This window comes from Dasypus novemcinctus, chromosome 14 (genome assembly GCF_030445035.2).
Source record: "Dasypus novemcinctus isolate mDasNov1 chromosome 14, mDasNov1.1.hap2, whole genome shotgun sequence".
Taxonomy (NCBI): domain Eukaryota; kingdom Metazoa; phylum Chordata; class Mammalia; order Cingulata; family Dasypodidae; genus Dasypus; species Dasypus novemcinctus.
Genome location: NC_080686.1, coordinates 60,265,736 through 60,288,952, shown reverse-complemented (window position 1 = coordinate 60,288,952; position 23,217 = coordinate 60,265,736). Strand labels below are relative to the sequence as shown.

Genomic DNA, 23,217 nt, shown 5'->3' with positions numbered 1-23,217 from the left:
ACTATTCTTCTCTCAAGTACACTTTAAAGGATAGAATAAAAACATAAAATGTTGGTAAAAATCTTTATCTAACATCTCTGAGGCATAAGGCATGGTTAACTAAATGGAATTTCTAAGAAACCCCAGGAAACTTAGGTATTAACCGTCCAGTTAATTCCATTCTTCTGGCTTCCTTTGTTATAAGTCTTATGAACTTGCTCTCTTTTCATTCTTTATCTCTAACTTTGGGACCTTGTGATCCGCACCCCCCCCCCCCCCCAATTATTCCTATATTTTTGTAATCGTTTTTTTTTCCTGGGGTACTGAATTCATCAATCTTTAATAGCAGTGCCAAAATTATACTCTCCACTTATCATTTTACACTGTATTTTCTCCCTCCTTCTGAGCTTTTCAAGGTTAGGTTCTTTTTCAAATTCACCAAGTCATGAAAGAATAGTACACACTTCCCTCTTCCTCCTTTAATACTTAACCTGTACCTCTCCTTACATTTTCCAAATTATTCATTGCTTCTTTTACTTGATAATTTCAAAGTATTTGAGTCACTTTCAGGAGATCATTCTCATCCTATTCTCAGCATGACTTTTTAAAGGCAGGGAGAGGGAAAAAGAGGTGTAATATGGGGGCATTTTTGGGCCTTGGAATTGTCCTGAATGACACTGTAATGACAGACACAGGCCATTATATGTCCTACCATAACCTAGACAATTGAGTGAAAGAGAGTGTTAACTATAATGTAAACTAATCCATGCTTAGTGGCAATGCTTCAAATCAATTGCAAGGAATGTGCCACACTAATGAATGAAGTTGTTAATGTGGGGAAGGGTGGGAGGTGTGGGGAGTGGGGCATATGGGAATTCCTTACATTATTTTTGGGTAACATTTTGTGTAATCTAAGTATCTTTAAAAAAAATAAAATATATTAAAAAAAAAAAAAGAATGACTTTTTATTCTAGACTTCCAAATCCCTTTCTTTCATTCCAGGAGTCACTAAATTCTACTCCCTTTAGGAAGCTATTATTGGCTTATTCTAAAATAGAAACATTTGCTTTTACCCTAGTACAATACGTAGCGCTCAGAGTTAATTCTTCTCCCTGCCCTCTCACTGCACATAATATACTCCATATACATTCCTCTAATATCTACTTATAGTGAGGTTTCAATTACACTGGTTTAAGATGACAGAAGTTGGGCTTTATTTTCCAGTGGTTAACAAGTGAACCTAATACTGCTAAACTGAAAAATCCAATCATTCTCACAAATGCCAAGTGTTACTTTTATCAAATACACTAAATAAATCTTTTAACAAAAACTGGGGGAACAACTGTAGCTTAGTTTCTCTAAGAACACTGGAAGCACAGATTGTTAATGACTTTTATAAAGTTGTGGTTTTTACATCTTTATTGATATTAGGTTGTTTTTTTAATGAACTGGGTTCAAATAAACTGTTTTAAAACAGATCAATCACCTAAACTTAAAAATTGCCACCAGAAGACTTCTCAATCCCTAAGTCACAGACTAATTTGTTAATAAACTTCTTAGACATAGTTTTCTTGAAAATGATTCAAAGTACAGATCTCCCCATTTTTAAATAGCATTTCTCATTTCTTAAAATTCCCCCATTATCTGTGTCTTTTCAAAAAGCCATTTTAGCTTTTTTCCCAAAATAGTAGGGAATTTGTCTCTCCCTTTAATTTGCTTGTGGAATTAATGTTTTAGGATTAGTTATCTCATTAGTAGTCTATTTTTTATCTGGAAGAAAATGGTTGTCAGCTGTTTCTTGCCAGGCCAGAACTTAATTCAGCATTAGCTTTAATAAAACAAAAACAATTATGCTAGAAGGATATTCTCCAGTGTTAAAATAGATATTAATTAACCCCACAGAACAGATAGCTATTTTTGCCACTCCCTAGTGCAATAATGGAAATAACAGCAATGGCACCAGCTGCACTTACTGAATATTTACTATGTACCAGGTACTGTTCTAGTGTTTTGTATGTATTACCTTATTTATTAATGCTCTCAACAATTCTGTGCAGAAGGCACTATTATTTTTTCCAATTCATTTATTTTTTAAAAGATTTATTTATTTATTTATTTATTTATTTATTTCTCTCCCCTTCCCCTCACCCGGTTGTCTGTTCTCTGTGTCTATTTGCTGCGTCTTCTTTGTCCGCTTCTTTTGTTGTGAGCGGCACAGGAATCTGTGTTTCTTTTCCTTGTGTCATCTTGCTGCATCAACTCTCCGTGTGTGCAGCACCATTCCTGGGCAGGCTGCACTTTCTTTTGCACTGGGTGGCTCTCCTTATGGGGCGCACTCCTTGCGCGTGGGGCTCCCCTACGCGGAGGTCATCCCTGCGTGGCAGGGCACTCCTTGCGCGCACCAGCACTGCGCATGGCCCAGCCGAACACGGATCAAGGAGGCCCGGGGTTTGAACCGCGGACCTCCCATGTGGTAGAGGGATGCCCTAACCACTGGGCCAAGTCCGCCGCCAATTTTTTTCCAATTTATAGATGAGGAAATTGAGGCACTGAGAGACTATGTAATTTCCCCACAGGCAAGGAAACTGGGATTCAAACTCAGGTACTCTGTCCTCAAAGCCTGCTTTTAACCAGTTCACTATACTGCAGCTAATCCATTTATTCTTGTGTGCCAACAAGAATAAAGTTCTATTCAAAATCAAATTCTTTACAGGGATTACTAGGGTATCGTTCCTTTATGATCAAGAAAATTGATAGATTAACACATGTCTTTAATGGATGGTGGTAATGGTAGAATAACACTATGAATGTAACTAATGTCACTGAATTCTATCTTGGAAGTGGTTAAAATGGGAAATTTTATGCTGTGCATGTTATCAAAATAATTAAAACAAAATCAATTCTTCCATTTATATGAAATGTGGAGAAAAGGTAAATCCATACAAAAAAGTAGACTCATAGTTGCCTGGAATGGGGGTGGGAGAATGGGACATGGGGTTTCTTTTCGGGGTGATGACAATGTTCTAAAATTGATTATGGTGACACAACTCTGTGAATATACTAAAAAACACTGAATTGTATACTTTACACAGGTGAATTGTATGGTATTTGAATATCTCAATAAAGCGGTTATTAAAAAAAAATGTGGGGAACGGATACAGCTCAGTGGTTGAGTACCTGCTCCACAGTATAAAGGTAAAGATAATACATTTTGTGGATTAGTAACCTCAAATACTAAATTATTCATTCTATAAATTGAGATGGAATAATTATATTCACTGAGCACTAAAAATGCCTCATTAAATATTGTAATAAATAAAAAGAATGAAAAAAAAAAAGACTACAAAAAAGAAAATTCACAGAAAATGGGGTTAAAGAGAAATTCTGAACTTTTAGACTGTCAATGCAGCATAACAAATTTAAGGAAGATGGTGTTCCTGATACATATTACTTTGATGAAATACAGAATTGGATGGGTACAAGTTTTTGCTCAATCTTTTATTTTAGCAGCCAATCACGTTTTTCATGTTCAAAGAATCCCTAATATTAACAAGATGAAAGTGGAGCTTTTCTGTCTCAGTGGAGCAGCCTGCAGCCTTGATTGTTCAGTTTTCCTCAGCCTTCAACTCACAGCAGTCCAAGATAACTCACTGCCTTTTTTCTTACAGTCATTCCTATTATTTCTATAATCACTCCTCAATTCTAGTCTGCTCATAGCTGTTTATTCTTCCTAAAGTATGGACAAAACAGTGTTCTCATTCTTATAATACCTTGGATTTTATAAGATACTTTATTACAAAGAGCTTTCATGTTGATTCATTACCTCATGAAAACCTTACAACCCCCTTGAAAGTAGATGTGAAAGATTATTAGCTCCATTTTAGAGATGAATTCATCCAAATTCCAAGATAAGAGAAAGTTAAGCCATATGAGGTATTACATTTTAGGACGAGGACTAGAACTCAGATCTACCTTCTAGTTAGTATTTCTCCAACCCCCTTTGGTCAGCAATTCTACCTTTCCAACATCACCTCAATCTGTAAGAATTCTGCCTCAACCAGACCAATGTATTATGTGTCACAAACTTACCTTCATGATTACAATCATCCCCAAGGCTATAGTGGTTAAGAGCATGAACTCTGGGGGAACGGACTTGGCCCACTGGTTAGGGTGTTCGTCTACCACATGGGAGGTCCGCGGTTCAAACCCCAGGCCTCCTTGACCCGTGTGGAGCTGGCCCATGCACAGTGCTGATGTGCCGTGCCACGCAGGAGTGCCGTGCCACGCAGGGCTGTTCCCCGCGTAGGGGAGCCCCATGCGCAAGGAGTGCACCCCATAAGGAGAGCTGCCCAGTGCGAAAGAAAGTGCAGCCTGCCCAGGAATGGCGCCGCCCACACTTCTCATGCCGCTGACAACAACAGAAGTGGACAAAAGAAACAAGTCGCAGCAAATAGACACAGAGAACAGACAACCGGGGGAGGGGGGGAATTTAAAAAAAAAAAAAAAAAAAAGAGCAGGAACTCTGGAGCTACCAGGGTTTGAATACCATCTGTACTAGCTTTGCAGCTGTGGGCAAGTTATATAACTTTTTTTTTTTTTAAGATTTATTTATTTATCTATTTCTCTCCCCTCCCCCCCCACCATGGTTGTCTGTTCTCTGTGTCTGTTTGCTGCATCTTCTTTTCCGCTTCTGTTGTCGTCAGCAGCACGGGAATCTGTGTTTCTTTTTGCTGCGTCATGTTGTGTCAGCTCTCTGTGTGTGCGACGCCATTCTTAGACAGGCTTGCACTTTCACGCTGGGTAGCTCTTTTACGGGGCGCACTCCTTGCGCGTGGGGCTCCCTTATGTGGGGACACCCCTGCGTGGCATGGCACTCCTTGCGCATCAGCACTGTGCATGGGCCAGCTGCACACGGGTCAAGGAGGCCCGGGGTTTGAACCGCGGACCTCCCATATGGTAGACGGATGCCCTAACCACTGGGCCAAGTCCGCCGCATATATATATATATATATATATATATATATATATATATATATAAAAGTTATATATATATAACTTTTCTTTGCCTCTGTTTCTTCATCTTTGAAGTGTGGAAAAATAATACCTAGCTCACAGAATTGTTATTAGAATTAAACGAGTTAGCCGTAAAAGGACTTACAACAATGCCTGGCACCTAAGGTGTATGTATGCCTTTATCATCATTACTACTACTACTGAATATTTATGTACAAAGCACTGCAGTAGGTAACTGACTGAAGACAAGAATAAGGGATAGTTCCTGTCTTCAGAAGGTTTCATTTGGAGAAACAAAACATTCTTTTAAGAAAAAAATTTTAACAAAGGCCAAAATGGTGGAAATTCCACAAGGTAGATCAGAGTATCAAATAGAAAATGATATGCTATAAAACTCAGAGAAAGGAGTAAATGCTGAGGCTTGAGTGTGGGGGAAAAATGCCTCAGAAACTTTTTTTTTGAAATGAAGATGGTATAAGCCTCTGCACAGGAAAAACACATTCTTTTTCCCTTCCTCTTTTTTATAGCTCTTGCTTTTAACTTTCTCGTGCTTCTACTGGAAATTAGGCTAAGAAAGTAGCTGTATACAGCACAAAAACTCACAATTTCAATGTAATAAATTCAAAGTAATTCCTGTATATTCTATTTACGCTATTAAACTAAGAGCAGAAACAACATTCATTTAAGACAAATTTTTTTAGACTAGGAATACCACAGAACTACAGGAAAACTTCACGTTTAAATAGTGCTTCAATCATTCTGAAAAATGAGTTTAGTTTTAATTTTGTAGATATTCAATAATTAGTTTACAAGTAGTATGTTCGATATTAAATTATATTACTATGACCTAAAAAGGTGGGCAATTAAGATGAAAATTTAAACAAAGAACATGAATTCAGGGTACTAGAAAGAAAAATTCTGCAAATATATAACAGGACATACTTAACCCAGACCATTCATCATCGATATAGGGTTGATTACGGCTAACATCCCACTGATAATCAGAAGCGGCAGACTGAGAAACTGGATCAGCGGTAGACCCTTAAATGAAAAACAAATGCAATAAAATTCAAAATGGAATTTTCTAATGATGTTTCATAATAATAGCTCTATACTTTGCACATGAAGACTTAATTATTTTTTATTTCTCCTAAAAGGAAAAATTCAGACATTAGAAAAAGAGACCAAAAGGAGAAGGAGACTTGAGGGTGATTTTAGATTAACTATGATAACCACTTGATCTAATTCATTTGATCAAACATATTTTTCCCTAGTACCAAACTGCTAGATTTTATTTGCAGCAGATACTTCAAACTCATTATCTACAAATTCCAAGAAGTCAAAAAAGTTTTATTTTTCTTCTTAAAGGTAAATAATAAAACAGAAAAATTCTGTTACCAATAATTTTAGTCCAGGATGTTTCAAGATGTGCCTATATACTTACATCCCTGAAGGAGAGATCTATAAAATGTATGAGTTAGCTAGAACCTTCTAGCTAAGGAAAAGCTAAAGAAATAATGATTATTTAGAGAGAAGAGGGAGAGAGAAGCCAAAGACACAAGAAAGTTGCTGAAAGTTTAGAGGCCAAGTTCAGGTATATTTTAAAGAGAACAGACTATTATGTTCTAAGTTTTTGTAATTTTTTCTTTTGGAGGGGGGAATGTGAAATATGAGCAGGGATTACATTGCCTTTTAGGACTCTTATGAAAGATGTGGCGGACTATTGTCCAGAACTTACACAAAATTTTGCACGTAATTTTGGGGTATATAAATTCATGAAGGCAAAATCAAAAACTCTTGCTCTTGAGAAGGAAAAACAACAAACAAAAAAAACCTCTTGCTTTATAGCCAAAAATTCATTTTAGAATATAAAATATAGAGCAATGAATGGTTCTCGATCAGGAATATATATATTCCCAGGTTTTCTAAAGTTAAATTTCCACATGGATTTACCATATGTATTAGAGTCTTTAGGTGATTCTGATATTCATTTTGGACTCAGAGACACTGATATAAAGAAATGGTTAAAAAGAAAAGGTAAGTATAAAAGATTATAAGTTCCTCCTATTAAAGTCCTTACTAATACACATTTCCACTTGGTTACATTTCTTACTGACTAGCATTCTACAAATATATAGATATATACTCAAATTATATTTTTATATAATTTTAACAAATACAGCACCTTTATAAAATCCATATATAATTAGCACATTAGCTTCTGAGAAGGACTACTGTAACACTGTTTCTATTCCTTTAGTACCCCATACTGCTTTTTCTGAATATGTGAAGTGAACAGCACCTGTGTAGTATAAAGCTGCTAAATGAGAAAAGCAGCGAATTTGTACCTCTGGAACCAAAACATGGGAGTTAGTAAACATGAAGACCAAATTGGTCACCCCATTTTTGTATAGCCCAAGAGCTGAGAATAGTTTTTAAATTTTTAAATGTTAAAAAAAAGTTAAAATAATATTTCATGACCATAAAGTCATATGTAATTCAAATGTCATGTAAGATTTATAGCTTATTATGGAGCTATTATGATTAATAAAATACAAAGCCACTTAAGTAATTCTAAATTTACAGCAGTTTATTAGTAGTAATTTAGGCTCTATATCAACAGATACAGTGGAATTGTTATGTGTGTATTGACATAATGTGAAAGGCTTAGTTATAAACTCACTATGAGGAAAGGAGAATGGAAATAAAAAGCCAAGTTACAACCAGAAGTACATGGAGGAGCACATTAGTAATAGGAGAGTATCCTGACCCTGAAAGGAAGGCCTTCCATGTATATGTTGTCTGTGTGCCAAAGCACTTTCAGTTATGTCAAGCTACAGAATCTTTCTATCTCCAATACAGAAAGGAACTAAGCCATTTATCGATAAGAATTTAGGTCTTCCCAACCACAACCCACTCCCCCAAAGACCTGTGTCACCTTATATATCTACTATTTATGTTAACAGCAGTACTTGAGGCTTTGTTTTCCAAATAGCAAGAACTAAAATTAATTTAACAGAAATTTGTTGTTGTTGTTAACTAAATGAAAGACTGTTTTCACATACCAGAAACAGCTGAGTTAAGTGTGAGAGATGCAAAAGAAGCAGAATTCTGTTCAGAGGTATTCATTCCCCTATCCACACTAGACCAAGCAGCTGTTAAAATAAAGAACGTCACTTGGAACCTTCAATTTGCAATGAAACTTGAATGATATGTACAGATTTAAAACTATAACAATATTTAAAGTTAACGTTAGAAATGAAAACCACGTAATAGCTACTATTTAGCGAATGTCTACTGTGTGCCTGGCCCTCTGTACTAACCGTTTCCAATCCTTAGGGCAACTACTAGGCAAAGTTTCAGAGCAATTATGTGACTGCTTAGTTGAAAACAGCTGAGTCATGATCGGCACTAGTTCATTTCCAAAGCCTATGCTCTTTCCACTGTACCAAGTTACCATTATTATCTTTCATAACTGAGCAATTACTTCGGGCTAGGCACTGAACTTGGTACTTGACATTCATTATAACCGATACAATTCCTTAAATTTGAGGTTTAAATAGGTTAAATAGCTCAAAGCCCATAATATCTAGGACGCAGAATAGGGTTTCATACCTAATAGGTCTGTCTGAAAGAGTGCCCATGCTCATTCCACTATACCATGCTACCATCTTAATATTTTCAAGAGATTTATTTCTTGTATGTAAGAATGTAAAGGAATATTCATGTTCATACACTCTCAGGAGAAGAGTCACACCACACCTGTCTTTCTTGTCAGTGACCCTTAGCAAACCTAATATAATAGTTTGTTTTCAATTTCAACAAATATCCCAATACATTCTGGTAGGAACTCTAATCTGCTGCTTAATTTTATCTGTAGCATTTATATCCCTATTATGAAAATGTTAGAGTTTTTATAAATAAAGTACAAATAACCCAAAAGGTCATGATTCTTAACATTACTCCATAGAATTTGACCACTTTTATTAAATGATTAAGGATGCTTTACAGCATAAGAAATTCACACTTCCTTCTCTCCTGAAAATAAGGTTGGGAATTCAGGGAATGTCTCTTTTCTGAACAAATTTTTATATTCCTAAACAATTTTTGAGATGGTAGGGGAAGGGAAGGGTAAGCAAGCTTAAGAGCAATATTAGTAAATGATCTAGAGTTTGCTTCCTGGGATTCAATATTAGTCTTTCTAAGCTGAAGAGTGATGGGAAAAGCAACAAAAGAAGAAATAACAGTATTGTCTACTAAAACACTAAAAACGCTCTAATGTTTATTGAGCGCCCTAAATTAAAAGGAACTAAGAAAAAAACACCTGTGACAAAACAGAAAAAATGACATGTATAACACACATGGAAATACAACTTGTTAAGAAAAGCAGTAAGAGGTCATTCATAAAACAAATGGACAAATAGCTAAAGGACATGGACAGTTCAGAAGAGAAATGAAAAGATCAAGAAAGTTATGGAAAAAACACTCACCCTCATAAGTGATTTTTATAAGTTAACCAAAATAATTCATGTATTTTTTTGCTTAACAAATTAGAAAATATATATATTAAAAAAATAACCTTGGTGAGCATATGATAAAACAGGCATTCATCCTGATGCTGAGTGTATAAATTAGAACAACTCTCTTAGAAATACTTGGCAATACGTACTAAGAATATTACAAACATTCATGTTACTTTAACCCAATAAAATCACCTCCAGAATATATCCTAAAGAAATAACCTTAAAAAAATAAAGGTATTTAATGCAATGCTATTTAGAATAGTTAAAAGAAAATTTTTGTGTCCAATAATATGGGAATAGTTAAGTAAATTATGCTATGCTTACATAAAATATTATAAGGCCATTAAATAAAAACACAAAGTAAGGAAAATGTTTACATTACAGTGGTACGGAGGGGGAGGGGAGGGAAAGGAGCAAAAAAAAATGCATATCCAATTTGAGTTGTCAAAGAATTAAAAAAAAGAACAAATACAAAATCTATACATGGGAGTGGGGGGCAGAAAGACTGTAAAGAAATACAAAAACTAATACTGGCTGTCTCTTGGTGGTGTGGTAACACTGGTTTTTCCCTTCTTTTTTTGTAGTTTTCCACATTGAAAATGAATTTCTTTTCTAAACTAGCAATAATACACACAAACATGGAAAGTTAAGTTGCTTTTAACTTGATGGTTCTCAACAGAAATAAGGTTCTCAATTACTGGTCTTAATCTTTAAACTCAAAGGGAAAATTTAAGTATAAACAGACATTGTAAAGACTGTAAAATACTACATACATCCATGATATAAACTGTACTTCTGTTTACTATTTTCATTTAGATTTAACAGCACTATTTTGAAATTAATCAGAAAGTCTGCTCACACAATATACTTATCACATCACTAAGAACACACAATTAGAAACTGTCTATACTGATAATAAAATGTGGTAAAGTATGTGAGCACACTCTGTGAAGAGTAAATAGTAAACAAATATTCACTTATCTAGTTCCCACTCTGTTCCACTGAATGATTTAAAATGACTTAATTACTACTATTTCTATTTGGTATTACCAACTTTTCTATTTATGGATTTTCCCCCCACTGCTGGAATATTTAAAATGTTCCAGAGAAGCAATTTTAAAGAAAATTAAAATTTTTCAAAAGTTCTTACCAATGCCAGAAAATATAGAACGGTCACTCCAACTCCTTCCCCAGTCTTTTCCATTTGCATTAGCATCTCCAGTGTCTTGACCCCAAGCAGATGGCTCAGTTTTCCTCTTGCCTGCAGAAGCAGGTGAAATAGAGTTCCACTTCTCCTCACCTGCACTGATCTGTGAGGAGAGTTTTATAGACTTTTCATTCCAGCCTCCTCCATTTACAGTAAGGTTTTCACTCAATCCTGAAGAAACTTAAAGGGAAAAAAAAAGGGGGGGGGGGGGAGGAAAATAGCTGGTACATGACTCATTGTTAAAACAGGGATATTTTAAAATTTAAATGACTGCTTGGTTTTTAATTGTCATTTTTTTTCCTACTGTATTATAGTTTGAGTTTTAAACAGAAAAATGAAGAATTCCAAAGCCAGATGATCATCATGAATGCCTTTTAGATAATTTAAAGACAGGAGGTTTGAATTTAATATATATTAGTGACGTTTTCAACAGCAGAATGACTTGCTCAAAGAAGTACAACAGAGCAAACACGGAAACAACACATATTCTGGTACTCAGAATACTCACCCATTATGAATATGAAGACTTCTCCTTAGGTACATGTTCTTTCCTTAAATATTTATGTGTATTATATTATGGATAAAGCAGTGATTAGCAAATCTGACTGTACATTAAAATCACCTGAGGAACTTTTTTAAACACATACATACTGAGCTTCAGCTCAAACCAATTAAAATCAGAACCTCTGGGGGTGGAGCCCAGGCATCAGTATGTATATATCTGTATATTTGTTTATGTATAAGTATAGATGTGTATATATGCGTGTGTTTGTATATATATACACACACACACACAATGTCTTTGTTTCTTTTTATACATTTATATATATATTTTTTGTTTGTTTTTTAAAAGCTTTCTAAACAACTGCAATGTGTAGCAAGGATTGAGAACCATGGGTATGAAGGAAGCTGACAGAGTCAAAAACAAGCCTGAAGACGAGAAGGTGCTTTTACATTTCTGAACTTATGTTTTACTACAAAACTCTTGTTTTTCAGGTCAGATATACATTTTACTCAATCCTTACCATAACTGACTATAATAAAAGATATTTCCTATTTGTGAAGCACTGCACAACTTTAGACTATAGTCTATTTATTGTGAAATATTTGATACTAAGGAAGCAGTTTAAAAGATTATAGATACCAAGACTTTTTCTTAATATATAGGGGTAAAGTCTTTTATCCCATCAATGCCTACATCAACCTAAGTCCAAAAAGATCCTTATTCTCTGTTGGCTTAAGTCTTGTAAACAAGACTCAAATTTGCATATTAACTATTACTGAAAGGATGTTTTCAAACATGGGGGAAGAAAGGACTTTCTAGAACATACCTAAGATTGTTAGAGATTGCTATTTTCCAAAACCTGTGGACTACTGTCAAGTTACTTTGATAATTATTTTAATTATTTATTTTTAAGCCTTTTTTCCCTTCAATGTTACATTTTCACATAAAGAGACATATCTATGTTTCTATTTTGATGGCCTTCGATTTAAGTTACATGTAATTGCTCTCACCCTGAAGTGTAGAATCTCTTTTTCCAGACTTAAAGTTGCTAACTTGAACATTTAGATGAGAATCACCTGGTTGAAATAGAAATAAAATTTATTTAATACTAAATAGGCCACTAAGCACATTAAATTAAATTAGGAGTAACGTACAAATTAATATTTATTTACTATTTATAAAAATGCTCCTGCAAATGCTAAATTCTTACGCTGGAAAAATACTTTTACCCACAAAATATTTCATATGTAAGAATCTAGTCCTCTAGCTATTATATTCTTAGTCAACTAAAAGGCTACTAACTAAAATGCTAAAGGGACTGAAAAATGCCCAAATAAATATAGTCTGCTATTCTTTAACTTCTAAGTAGGAACTGGAGAACTGGGCTCTGTAATTGGATTCAACTTTGCCACCTCTCAACAATACCAGCTGCCTTTTTTAACAATCCTGGAAGCAAACACATCAACTCAAGGAGAACTATGCGAGTATTTGGGACCAGGACTTAGGAAATATGGCAAGAGGTGAGAATACATGTTCTAACACAAAAATACTATTTCTCTCACAGCAAAAAGCAAAATGATCACAATGTATCAAAAAACCAGCATGACAGGACAGTAGTAGCAAGGAAGGCATGCACATGACAATGAAAAAGAGTCACCAAAAAACACTAAACCATAGCTAATATGTGACAGTAAAAATGATTAAAAAGTCATTGCTGCACCAAGGCAATACATTTTACCCGGTCATCAAGCAAAAAAAAAAGGAAAAGGTAAGAAACCTAAGAAAGCAGTTAAAAGACAACTGGGGGATAGGGTGAGGTAGTAATCACTAAATAAAGCAAAGAAAGATGAGTCAATGCCTTAAAGCAAAATGAACAGCGTCACTATGCACAATGACCTTGTCCAGGATAAAAATGATGACACTGTAAAGAGCTACCAAGAAGCCATCAGTATTGGATAGTTTGAGCATCTGCAATACTTGAGAGAAAGAACATTAGTTCAATAATCTTTCAAGTTCTAATCTAGCTTTATCAAAACCTATGGCACTCTCAAAAAGTTGGGATAGGGAGCAGATGTAGCTCAGTAGGTGAGCACTTGCTTCCCATGTATGAGGTCCTGGGATCAATCCCCAGTACCTCCTAAACAAACAAACAAACAAAAACCAGCTCTTGTTGGGGAGTGGATGTAGCTCAGTGGTGGAGTGCCTGCTTCCCATGTACGAGATCCTGGGTTCAATCCCCATTACCTCCACTAAAACAAACAAAGTTGGGATAGTAAGAAATCCAGATCGGTCCTGCACTGACCTGAACATGCTCGTTTCATCCTGGAATGAAAGCACCCAACATGCAGAATGGTGATAATTCCGTTTAATAAATGTCTTATCCACAATAAGATATGGGGATGCAAGAGAACTGAGGCAAAGCAATTCACACGAGGAAGAGGCAAAATCATTTTCTCATGTGACTCAAGGCAGAAAGGCAAATTTTAATTTAACAGACCATTCATTAGGCAACATGTAAAAAGTAACACTGCCGGGTATTAGGTAAACCAATACATGGTTCACAATACTCTCACGAAGAAGGGTATATCAGCACAATGATGTAAGCAGTTCAAAATAATCAGATTTTGATATGATATTTTGCATATCTGATTAAAAGAAGTTTGATTTGATGTATCACTCTTATGTTCCACTAATATACCTTTATTCTTCTTGGAACCAACAGGAAATGATGCAGTTGTAAGTTGCTCGGTAGTTACTGTGATGGTATTTTCTATCCCAGGAATAGTTGAATCCAATGAACCAGAATCAGTCAGCACCTTATCACGTTTACGCTGCTGTCGTTTCTCTCTGTGACTAATTTTAGTTTCCCAGGCTCCTGACATATCCCCAGAAAAAAAAATGTTATTCAGTAGTAAGGGGAGACAAAAAAAAAAAAAAAAAAAAAGTAGCTTGGCAGAGGAGTGAAAATGGGGGGCAAACAAAATATCATGATAAATTTAGATATTAAGTTAAAAACCCAGGGTGCTGATTATATTAATTTATCCTAAAAATTTATTCTAATTTCATTATTTTGTTTTAGGCAACAAACTGTCATTATTTACTCTAGTAATTTTTACCAAATCTGTTGGTTTAGAAAAGGTGACAGATATAAATAATCATGTATATCTTTTTATTTTGCTGGGTAGAAGGGAAAGGAGAGTATTATGTATAATAAGTAACAAATGGGTTTATTAGGTGATGACAATAAATGCTTTACTCAAGACTTTTGTACACAGCTTTTAAGGGATGTTATATTTAAGAACACTAGGGGGGAAAAAAGCCAAACCATATTTCTATTCACAAAGACATGACAACTAGATTTTTAGTTGTTCCAGATATTGAACTAAACCTCAAACCTCAAGGCAGCTCCCTTCAGGAAAAGAACTACTGGATCCTTAAATAATTTAGTAACAAGTGTTTTCTAATGAAGTCACAGATCTGTACATTAAAATATACAGTTACTAAAAAGAGATATAAAATAAGCAAAACAAAAGTAGCTTTTATATAATACACCTTGGTAAAAAAATAATTAAAATTTTTTTCTTTAGTCCTTTCCCTTGCTCAAGTACCTTCATCAATTTCCTTTCCATCATGGCGTGAATTGTTTTGCACTGCTTTAGCATCTGACTTTGATTTCTTCTTATTTTTCTTTGACTGAAAATAAAATAGAATGTTACTTAAATATTTCAGTATGTATTTCAAAAGGTTGGAGTCAGTAAAATACATAATGCAATGTATGATGCTGACAACCAAATAATTTACTAAGTTTCATTTAGAAAACATATTAGATGGCCATAACAATAGGTTACCATTTATTGAGTGGTTACCCTGTGCTAAATATTTCACATTCATTTTCTTATTTATTCCTTAAAAAAACTTGCCAGAGAAGGTACTGACCCCATTATAAAGAGGAAACAGAGACTTATGAGATGTTAAGGTGGCTATACTGGGTCACTTTACATCAGTAAATGTTAAGAATTAAAATTACAAACTAAGTCTGTCTGGCTCCAAAGTCTGTGCACTTAGCCATCATACTATAGTATTCTAACCTGTATCATAAACAAGGCACTTTAATATGGTGTTTTCAGAGATGAAATCAAAACCTACTGCTAGCGTCCAGAAAGAAAATAAGCTGGTTATTGATTTTTAGATTGCACAAAGCAGATTATTGGCATACCCTATATTTGTATAATGAATTGATGTGTTAACTATACAGAGGAGGTAATATTTTGTCAGTTTCAGAGCAAGGTGAAAATACCTAGCATTTTATATAGTAGGGTAATTCAATAAAAATAAAATACCTACATTCATAAAAGATACAGGCATTTTAGAATGGCCTTTACACTTCCTTCTACTAAATTATACTCTTGTCTCCTTTCAAAAACTCTAAAATCTACAATTTCAATACTTAGATAAGTTCTTCCAGACTGGAATAAAGTTCATAAAACAGTGTTTTTATGTATATGCTGTACTATTCAACTATTTGAGATCAGCGATGCATATTATCGTGTACTATCAAAAAGTTTACAACTAAATAGACTACATCTTGATTATGTTGTTTTTTAAGCTTCTAAAAGAGTAAGAATAGTAGCTAATTGTTTTTCTTTTCAAAAAGGAACTCTATTTCCACGTAGCATGGCAATTAAAAATTTTCTTTGAAGATGGGAACGAAAGAACTATTTTTAAAGATTTTTATCACACTTATAATTAATTTGCATGTTTTTCTGCGTGTTTTTATTATTATTAACATGTATTATGTCAAGTATGCTTCGACCCATCTACCCAAACCAGGCTCCATAGCTACTCCTTTTAAAAAAATTGAGATAGCACCCAAAATACCATGATATTCACCCTTTTAAAAAGGATACAACTCAGTTGTTTTTAGTATATTTGAAGTTGTACAACTATCACAACTATCTAATTCCAGAACATTTTCATCATCCCCAAAAGAAATCCTGTACCCATTAGTGGTCACTCTCCATCCCCACCCCCCCTCCCCCAGCAATCACTCTGTGTCTAGCATATCCATTCCTAAGGAAAGATAACACATTAAGCATCTATCATTTACAGTATAGGTCAGGAGTCTGCAAATTTTTTCTGCAAAAGCCAGATAGTAAATATTTTAGGCTTTGCAAGCCACATGGTCTGTAACGACCACACAACTGCCTCTGCACCACAAAAGCAGCCACTGTCAATTATGCAAATCAAAGGGTATGGCTGTGTTCCAATAAAACTTTATTTACAAAAAGAAGTGTCTGGGGAAGCAGACTTGGCCCAAAGGATAGGGCATCCGCCTACCACATGGGAGGTCCACAGTTCAAACCCCGGGCCTCCTTGACCTGTGTGGAGCCGGCCTGTGCGCAGTGCTGATGCACGCAAGGAGTGCCGTGCCATGCAGAGGTGTCCCCCACGTAGGGGAGCCCCACGCGCAAAGAATGCTCCCCATAAGGAGAGCTGCCCAGCACGAAAGAAAGTGCAGCCTGCCCAAGAATGGTGCTGCACACACGGAGAGCTGACACAAGATGACTCAACAAAAAGAAACACAGATTCCCAGTGCCGCTGATAAGGATACGAGCAGTCACAGAACACGCAGCAAATGGACACATAGAGCAGACAACTGGTGGGGAGAGAAATAAATAAATAAATAAATCTTAAAAAAAAAAAAAGTGTCTGGCTAGATTTGGTGGGCCAAAGTTTGCCAAACCCTGATCTAGAGCAGCACTGTCCGAAAGAAATATAATGCAAGTCACTTATGTAATTTACGTTTTTCTAGTAGACACATTTTAATAAGTTAAAAGAGGAGGCATTAATTTTAATAATATATTTAACCCAATACATCCAAAATATTATTTCAACATGTAATCAATTTAAAAAATTAGTGAGCTTGCATGAAAAAAGAATGTAAACTAAGTTTTCAAAATCTGATTTTTTAAATAGATTTATTTATTTATTTCTCTCCCCCCCCCCCCCCCGCCTTGGTTATCTGTTCTCTGTGTCTATTTGCTGTGTCGTCTTCTTTGTATGCTTCTGTTATTGTCAGCAGCACAGAGCTCGGTGTTTCTTTTTGTTGCGTCATCTTGTTGTGTCAGCTCTCCGTGTGGGCAGCGCCACTCTTAGGCAGGCTGCACTTTCTTTTGCACTGGGCGGCTCTCCTTATGGGGCGTACTCCTTGTGTGGCGGGGCACTCCTTATGTGCATCAGCACTGCGCATGGGCCAGCTCCACACAGGTTAAGGAGGCCCGGGGTTTGAACCGCGGACCTTCCATGTGATAGACGGATGCCCTAACCACTGGGCCAAGTCTGCTTCCCTGCTGTGATTTTATACAGCAGTTTCAATTTGGACTAGCTCAATAGCAGCAAGTGGCTACCATTCTGGGCAGTGCAGGTCTACAGGAACTACCTAAATGGATAATCTAACATGGAAATAACAAGTACTTTGTACTTGGTGCTCTAAAGAAAGTGATCACATACAAATTTTGTTTGCTCAACTAAATCTAATGTTCTCTTCCTCTGCCTCTCTCTTATCTCTATTAGACTGACACATGATGTACTTCTTTCTTAATACCCAAATTTTGAGAGGGGCACATGTATTTATCTGGTTTGAATGGATGAAAACAAAATTGGGAATATATCAGCAATAATTATTCCATTAATAGTAGGAAAAAGTCTTTTCTAAAATCTTACTAAATCATTATATTAATTTTTCAATATCATCCTCTAATTATGCAAAGGTTTTATGGAAACTGAGCTAGTTAAATTTAATCATCAGCAAAAGCAATCAGTTGTTTCTACAATCAAATCAGAAGGCTCTCCATTTTTTGGTATTTTTAACACATGGGCTCACTAAAACGCCATTAGAGATTTTTAGAAATTGGTTGTATAGCTATCACTTACTTAGCTCTTTCTAATTAACCCATTTGATTTTCAAAATAACCCTTTGAGGTAGATGACACTTTATAGATGAGAAAATGATAGCATAAAATGATTAATTCACCAACCTCAAGGTCACATGACCAGTAAATGTGGGAGCTGGGATTTGATCCCAAACAACCATGTTCCAGAATCTGGTCTCCTAATCGCTATTTTATCTTTGTTAGAGAACTGTGCCCCAGTTGTTAAATTCTGCAGATATGAGGATTTTTATATTAACACAAATCATTTTTTCTGTATTTTATTTTGAAATACTTTCAAATTTATAGGATAGTTACAAAAATAATACAAACCCCATATAGAGAACTCTAATACACTATACCTTTGTTTCCAGCTATCCAGATGCACCAATTTTAACATTTTGTCACATTTGTTATATCATTCTATCTGTCCATCAATCTATCAATCCCTGTCTTTATCAATCCATTTTCTGAACACTTGTGTGTTGGTTGTATATGTCATGCTTCTTGACCACTTAATACTGCCATATACATTTCCTAAGGACAAGGATATTTGCTTATGTATTATCTTAAGAGCAGCTATCTAGTTCAAGAAATTTAATAGTGACATAAAACTTACAATCTATAGTTCAATTTTTTCATATGTAGCAATAATATCTTTTTGAGCCTTCTCTCCACCTTTGCTAGATCCCATTCAGGAACATGCATTGCCTTTAGTTGTTCTTTTTTTTTTTTTAATTGTGGTAACATATATGACAAACTTTCCCATTCCAATCACTCTCCAGCATACCAATCTGTGGGATTAATCACATTCACTGTTACGGTTCCCTTAAACCATTTCCATTACTAAAACTTTCCCACCTCCCCAAACAGAAACCCTGTATCTATTTTGCATTAACTTCCCACTGCCCCTGTCCCTTTCCCCTAGCAAATTGTACTCTACATTCTGTCTCTATGAACTTGCACACTGTCCAATATTTTCTTTGTAGTTACCATGGGGCATAAATTTAACACTCTAAACCTGTAACAACCTCATTTGCTTGATACAAACTTAACTTCAATAGCATACAAAAATTATGCTCCTATACTCCCCAACCACCCATCTTTATGTAGTTCTTATCACGAATTACATGTTCATGAGAGTCCAAAAACCACTGATTTATTGTTATAAACATAAAAAAAAAATACATTATTGGCAATTATATTTACCACAGTTGTTACCCTTACTGGAGATCTTCATGCAGCTTTGATCTACCGTCCTTTTCTTTCAAACTGCAGAACTCGCTTTAGTATCTCTTGTAGGGCTGGATCTAATGGTGATGAACTCCTTCAGCTTTTGTTTATCTGGGAATGTTTTAGCTTCTCCCTCATCTTTGAAAGACAATTTTGCCAGACATAGAATTCTTGGTTGACAATATTTAACTTTCAGCACTTTAAATTGTTATTCCACTGCTGTCTTGCCTCCATTGTTTCTGATGAGAAATTGGCACTTAATCTTATTGAGGCTCCTTTTTATCATGTTGCTTCTCCCGTGAAGATTTCAGAATTCTATCTTTGGGTTTTCGATGATTATAATATGCTGGGTACTGCATGGGTCTTTTTGGGTTTATCCTGGAGTTCATTCAGCATCTTGGATGTATATATTCACATCTCCTTAAATCTGGGAAGTTAACAGTCCTTATTTATTTGCATATTGTCGGTTCTTTTTTTCTTACTTCTTCCGGGACTCCCTCAAAGCATATATTGGTACACTTGATCTCCTACAGGTTCCTAATGCTCTGTTCACTTTTCTTCAGTCTTTCCTTTTTCTGCTCCTCAGATTGGATGATTTCATTGGTTTTATCTTCAAGTTTCCTGCTTCTTTACTGTCAGCTCCAATATGCTCTTAAACCCCTCTAGGGAATTTTTAATTTCTGCCACTATAGCCTTCAGCTCTGTTTGGTTCCTTTTCATAATTATCATTTCTCTACTGATATTCTCTTTGTGTTTAATCTATCATTTTCCTGATTTCCTTTAGTTCTTTGAGCATATTTAAGAGCATTTTTCGTTTGTTTTCAGGAGGTACCAGGGATCGAGCCTGGAACCTCATATATGAGAAGCAGGTGTCTCAAACACTTGAGCTACATCTGCTTCCCTAGGAGCATTGTTTTAAAAGTATTTTAAAATGTCTTAAGTCTGACCCTTTTCACTGATGGCTTCTAACATTTTAATTTTCTCCTTTGCCTGGGCCACTTACTGTTTCTTTGTATGTTTCTGAAATCTTTTGTTGAAACCTGGACATGTTGCGATTTTAAAGTACTATCACTGGAATTTAGACACTGGCATCTGTTCCTTAAGCTCATATCCCCTAGAGTTATGACAGAGCTTTTCTTGACTGCTAGGACTTTAGAAAAAAAAAAAAAGAAGGAAAAAAAAGGAAAACACTTTTACTAGTCTTTGCAGACTGACCTGTGTGAGTGTTCTTCTTTAGGGCTTATCCATACAATGAGATTAGAGAATAGCTTGTGGCCAAAGTTTAGGAGTTTACCCTGATTCTTTATGCACAGGTGGCACTGGGAATTCCCCTATTAACACGGATATGAATGTTCCTCTTCCCTAGGAACAATTTCCTCAGAATTCCAGGCACTGCACTCCGTATGTCCTGCAGCCAGCAATCCCTTGCTCCAGGGAGTCTAGTAATTTCTCTCCCACAGCATTATGCAGGGCTTGGAGAGCTGTATTCCATGTTTCACATGCAGGACAAATTCTGGAATGGCAATTCCCTCAGGTCACCACCAGACAGACTGGGCCATACATACACATTCTTAGTATGTGCATGAGCGTTACTCTGCTCCCACTGGTAGCAGGACCAAGGATCCACAGTTGGGAGCATGGGCTGGCTCTACAACAGGGGTTCTTTACCTTTTTTGCTTCATATTTCCTTTACCAGTCAGGTTCAGGTGAAAACCATTGACCCCTCTCTAAGTCCACACTATTTGGTGTATTATTTAATAAACACATCACACACTGCATGACATGTCCCACAAGGAAGTTTTTTGAATTTTCAATTCAAGCTCACAGACCCCCTGAAATCTTTCCACAGGTCCATGGACCCCCTGGTTAAGAACCCTTGCTCTACACTGAGTTAGTGAGGAGTAAGGGAGGGGCCAGCCATAGCACCAAGGGATCCTACTGCTTCTAAGTAGCCTTTTCCTTGATTTAGCACTTGCCCTGTTACTGCAGTCCTTTTAACTGTTTTCTGGAGCTTTAAGAAAGATGTTTTGGGGAAGCAGATTTGGCCCAAGAGATAGGGTGTCCGCCTACCACATGGGAGGTCCAAGGTTCAAACCCAGGGCCTCCTGATCTGTGTGATGAGCTGGTCCATGTGCAGTGCTGATGTGCGCAAGGAGTGCCCTGCCACACAGGGGTGTTCCCCGCGTAGGGGAGCCCCACACGCAAGGAGTGCACCCTGTAAGGCGAGCCGCCCAGGAGTGGTGCCGCAGACACACAGAGCTGACACAGCAAGATGACGCAACAAAATGAGACACAGATTTTGGGTCTTGCCGCCGACAAGAATACATGCGGACATAGAAGAACACACAGTGAATGGACAAAGAGAGCAGACAACTGGGGGGGGGGGCGAAGAAGGGGAGAGAAATAAAAAAGAAATCTTAAAAAAAAGAAAGATGTTTCTGTCAGTTCTTGCTGGTTATCATTATTTTTTATTCCCTCCTCCCCAATGTCTGCTTTCTGTGTCCATTTGCTGTGTTTCTTCTGTGACCACTTCTATCCGTATCAGCGGCACCAGGAATCTGTGTCTCTTTTTGTTGCATCATTTTGTTGTGTCAGCTCCATGTGTGTGCAGCACCATTCCTGGGCAGGCTGCACTTTCTTTTGCACTGGGCGGCTCTCCTTTCGGGGGGTACTCCTTGGGCGTGGGGCTCCCCTACGCGGGGGACATTCCTGTGTGGCAAAGCACTTCTTGCGTGCATCAGCACTGCGCATAGGCCAGCTCCACATGGGTCAAGGAGGCCCGGGGTTTGAACAGCAGACTTCCCACGTGGTATATGGATGGCCTATCCATTGGGCCAAGTCTGCTTCCATCTTGCTAGTTATTAAAGCTTCTGTGGGGGGTGGACTGAGCCCTGATGTAGCTCACTCTGCCATATTAACTACTGCAGGCCAACAGAAAATTTTTTAAAGGAGATTCTGGGTATTGAACCCAGCACTTTGTACATGGGAAGCAGGCAATATACCTGTTTCCTTATAAATCATTTTTAATAACAAAATCACACAATGATGTAAATTTTTTTCAGCATACTCTCTCTATTGCACGAGTTTCTTTAAAAAGTCAGCTATTTTCTGATTCTTTGTTAGACATTCCTCAATCCTGAAGGGACAAATACAAAGTCTTTCCAAAAGTATCTGCTAGGTAGGCATCTATTTGCTATAGTTTAAGAAATCAATAGGGGGAAAGCTGGTGTAGCTCAGTGGTTGAACACCTGTTTCCCATTATGAGGTTCTGGGTTTAATTCCTGGTACCTCCAAAAAAGGAAAAATAAATAAATTTGGAAACACTTGTGTGGCTCACTTTTTACAATAAAGTCAGCTTTATAAAGTATGTTGCCACATGAACCTTTTATGGAATAAAAGATGACGATTACCACCTCGCTTGTAATTTGTTTAAACCTCTTTTACCATCAGTTTTCTAGAAAGAATGCAGAGAATGAATTTCATGCACGGTGCTCTCTCTATAACCTTATCCCCAACCCCCAATTTCATTTTATTTTTATTTAATTCTAGTCAAAATGGCTCACTATCCATGGTTTTTATTCAGCTTTGCCACACTTAAAAAAAAATAAAATAAGTTGCTTTTCTTTTAGAATATATCTTTACAAGTATCTCTTATCTTCAGTTACAAAAGAAGTTCTTTATGCATTTCATTATTGAAATAGAATCTAGCTGTAAAGTCAGAATTAGCTGCACTTTATCCAGTTAATTAGTTTTAATCATCAGCAGTGTTTCTATACTGTGTCCAACAGTCTTTCCTCTTTCTTAAGAAACCTCAAGAGGGAAACGGAC

General features: G+C 36.3%; 1 protein-coding gene across 4 annotated transcripts in view; it reads right to left on the bottom strand.

Moving 5' to 3' along the window:
* The window catches only part of MTDH (metadherin), a 53,750-nt gene that overhangs the window by 14,849 nt on the left and 15,684 nt on the right, over window positions 1-23,217 (bottom strand). Inside the window, exons 3-8 of one of the 4 annotated variants that reach the window (XM_004474683.4) lie at window positions 14,836-14,920; window positions 13,926-14,102; window positions 12,238-12,303; window positions 10,666-10,902; window positions 8,058-8,147; window positions 5,935-6,033 (exon numbers count right to left, since the gene is read on the bottom strand). In XM_004474683.4, coding sequence (XP_004474740.1) covers window positions 5,935-6,033; window positions 8,058-8,147; window positions 10,666-10,902; window positions 12,238-12,303; window positions 13,926-14,102; window positions 14,836-14,920 — 754 coding nt within the window. The remainder of the gene's footprint in view (window positions 1-5,934; window positions 6,034-8,057; window positions 8,148-10,665; window positions 10,903-12,237; window positions 12,304-13,925; window positions 14,103-14,835; window positions 14,921-23,217) is intronic. The other 3 variants (XM_004474685.3, XM_004474684.4, XM_058275760.2) reach the window with 3 other exon arrangements.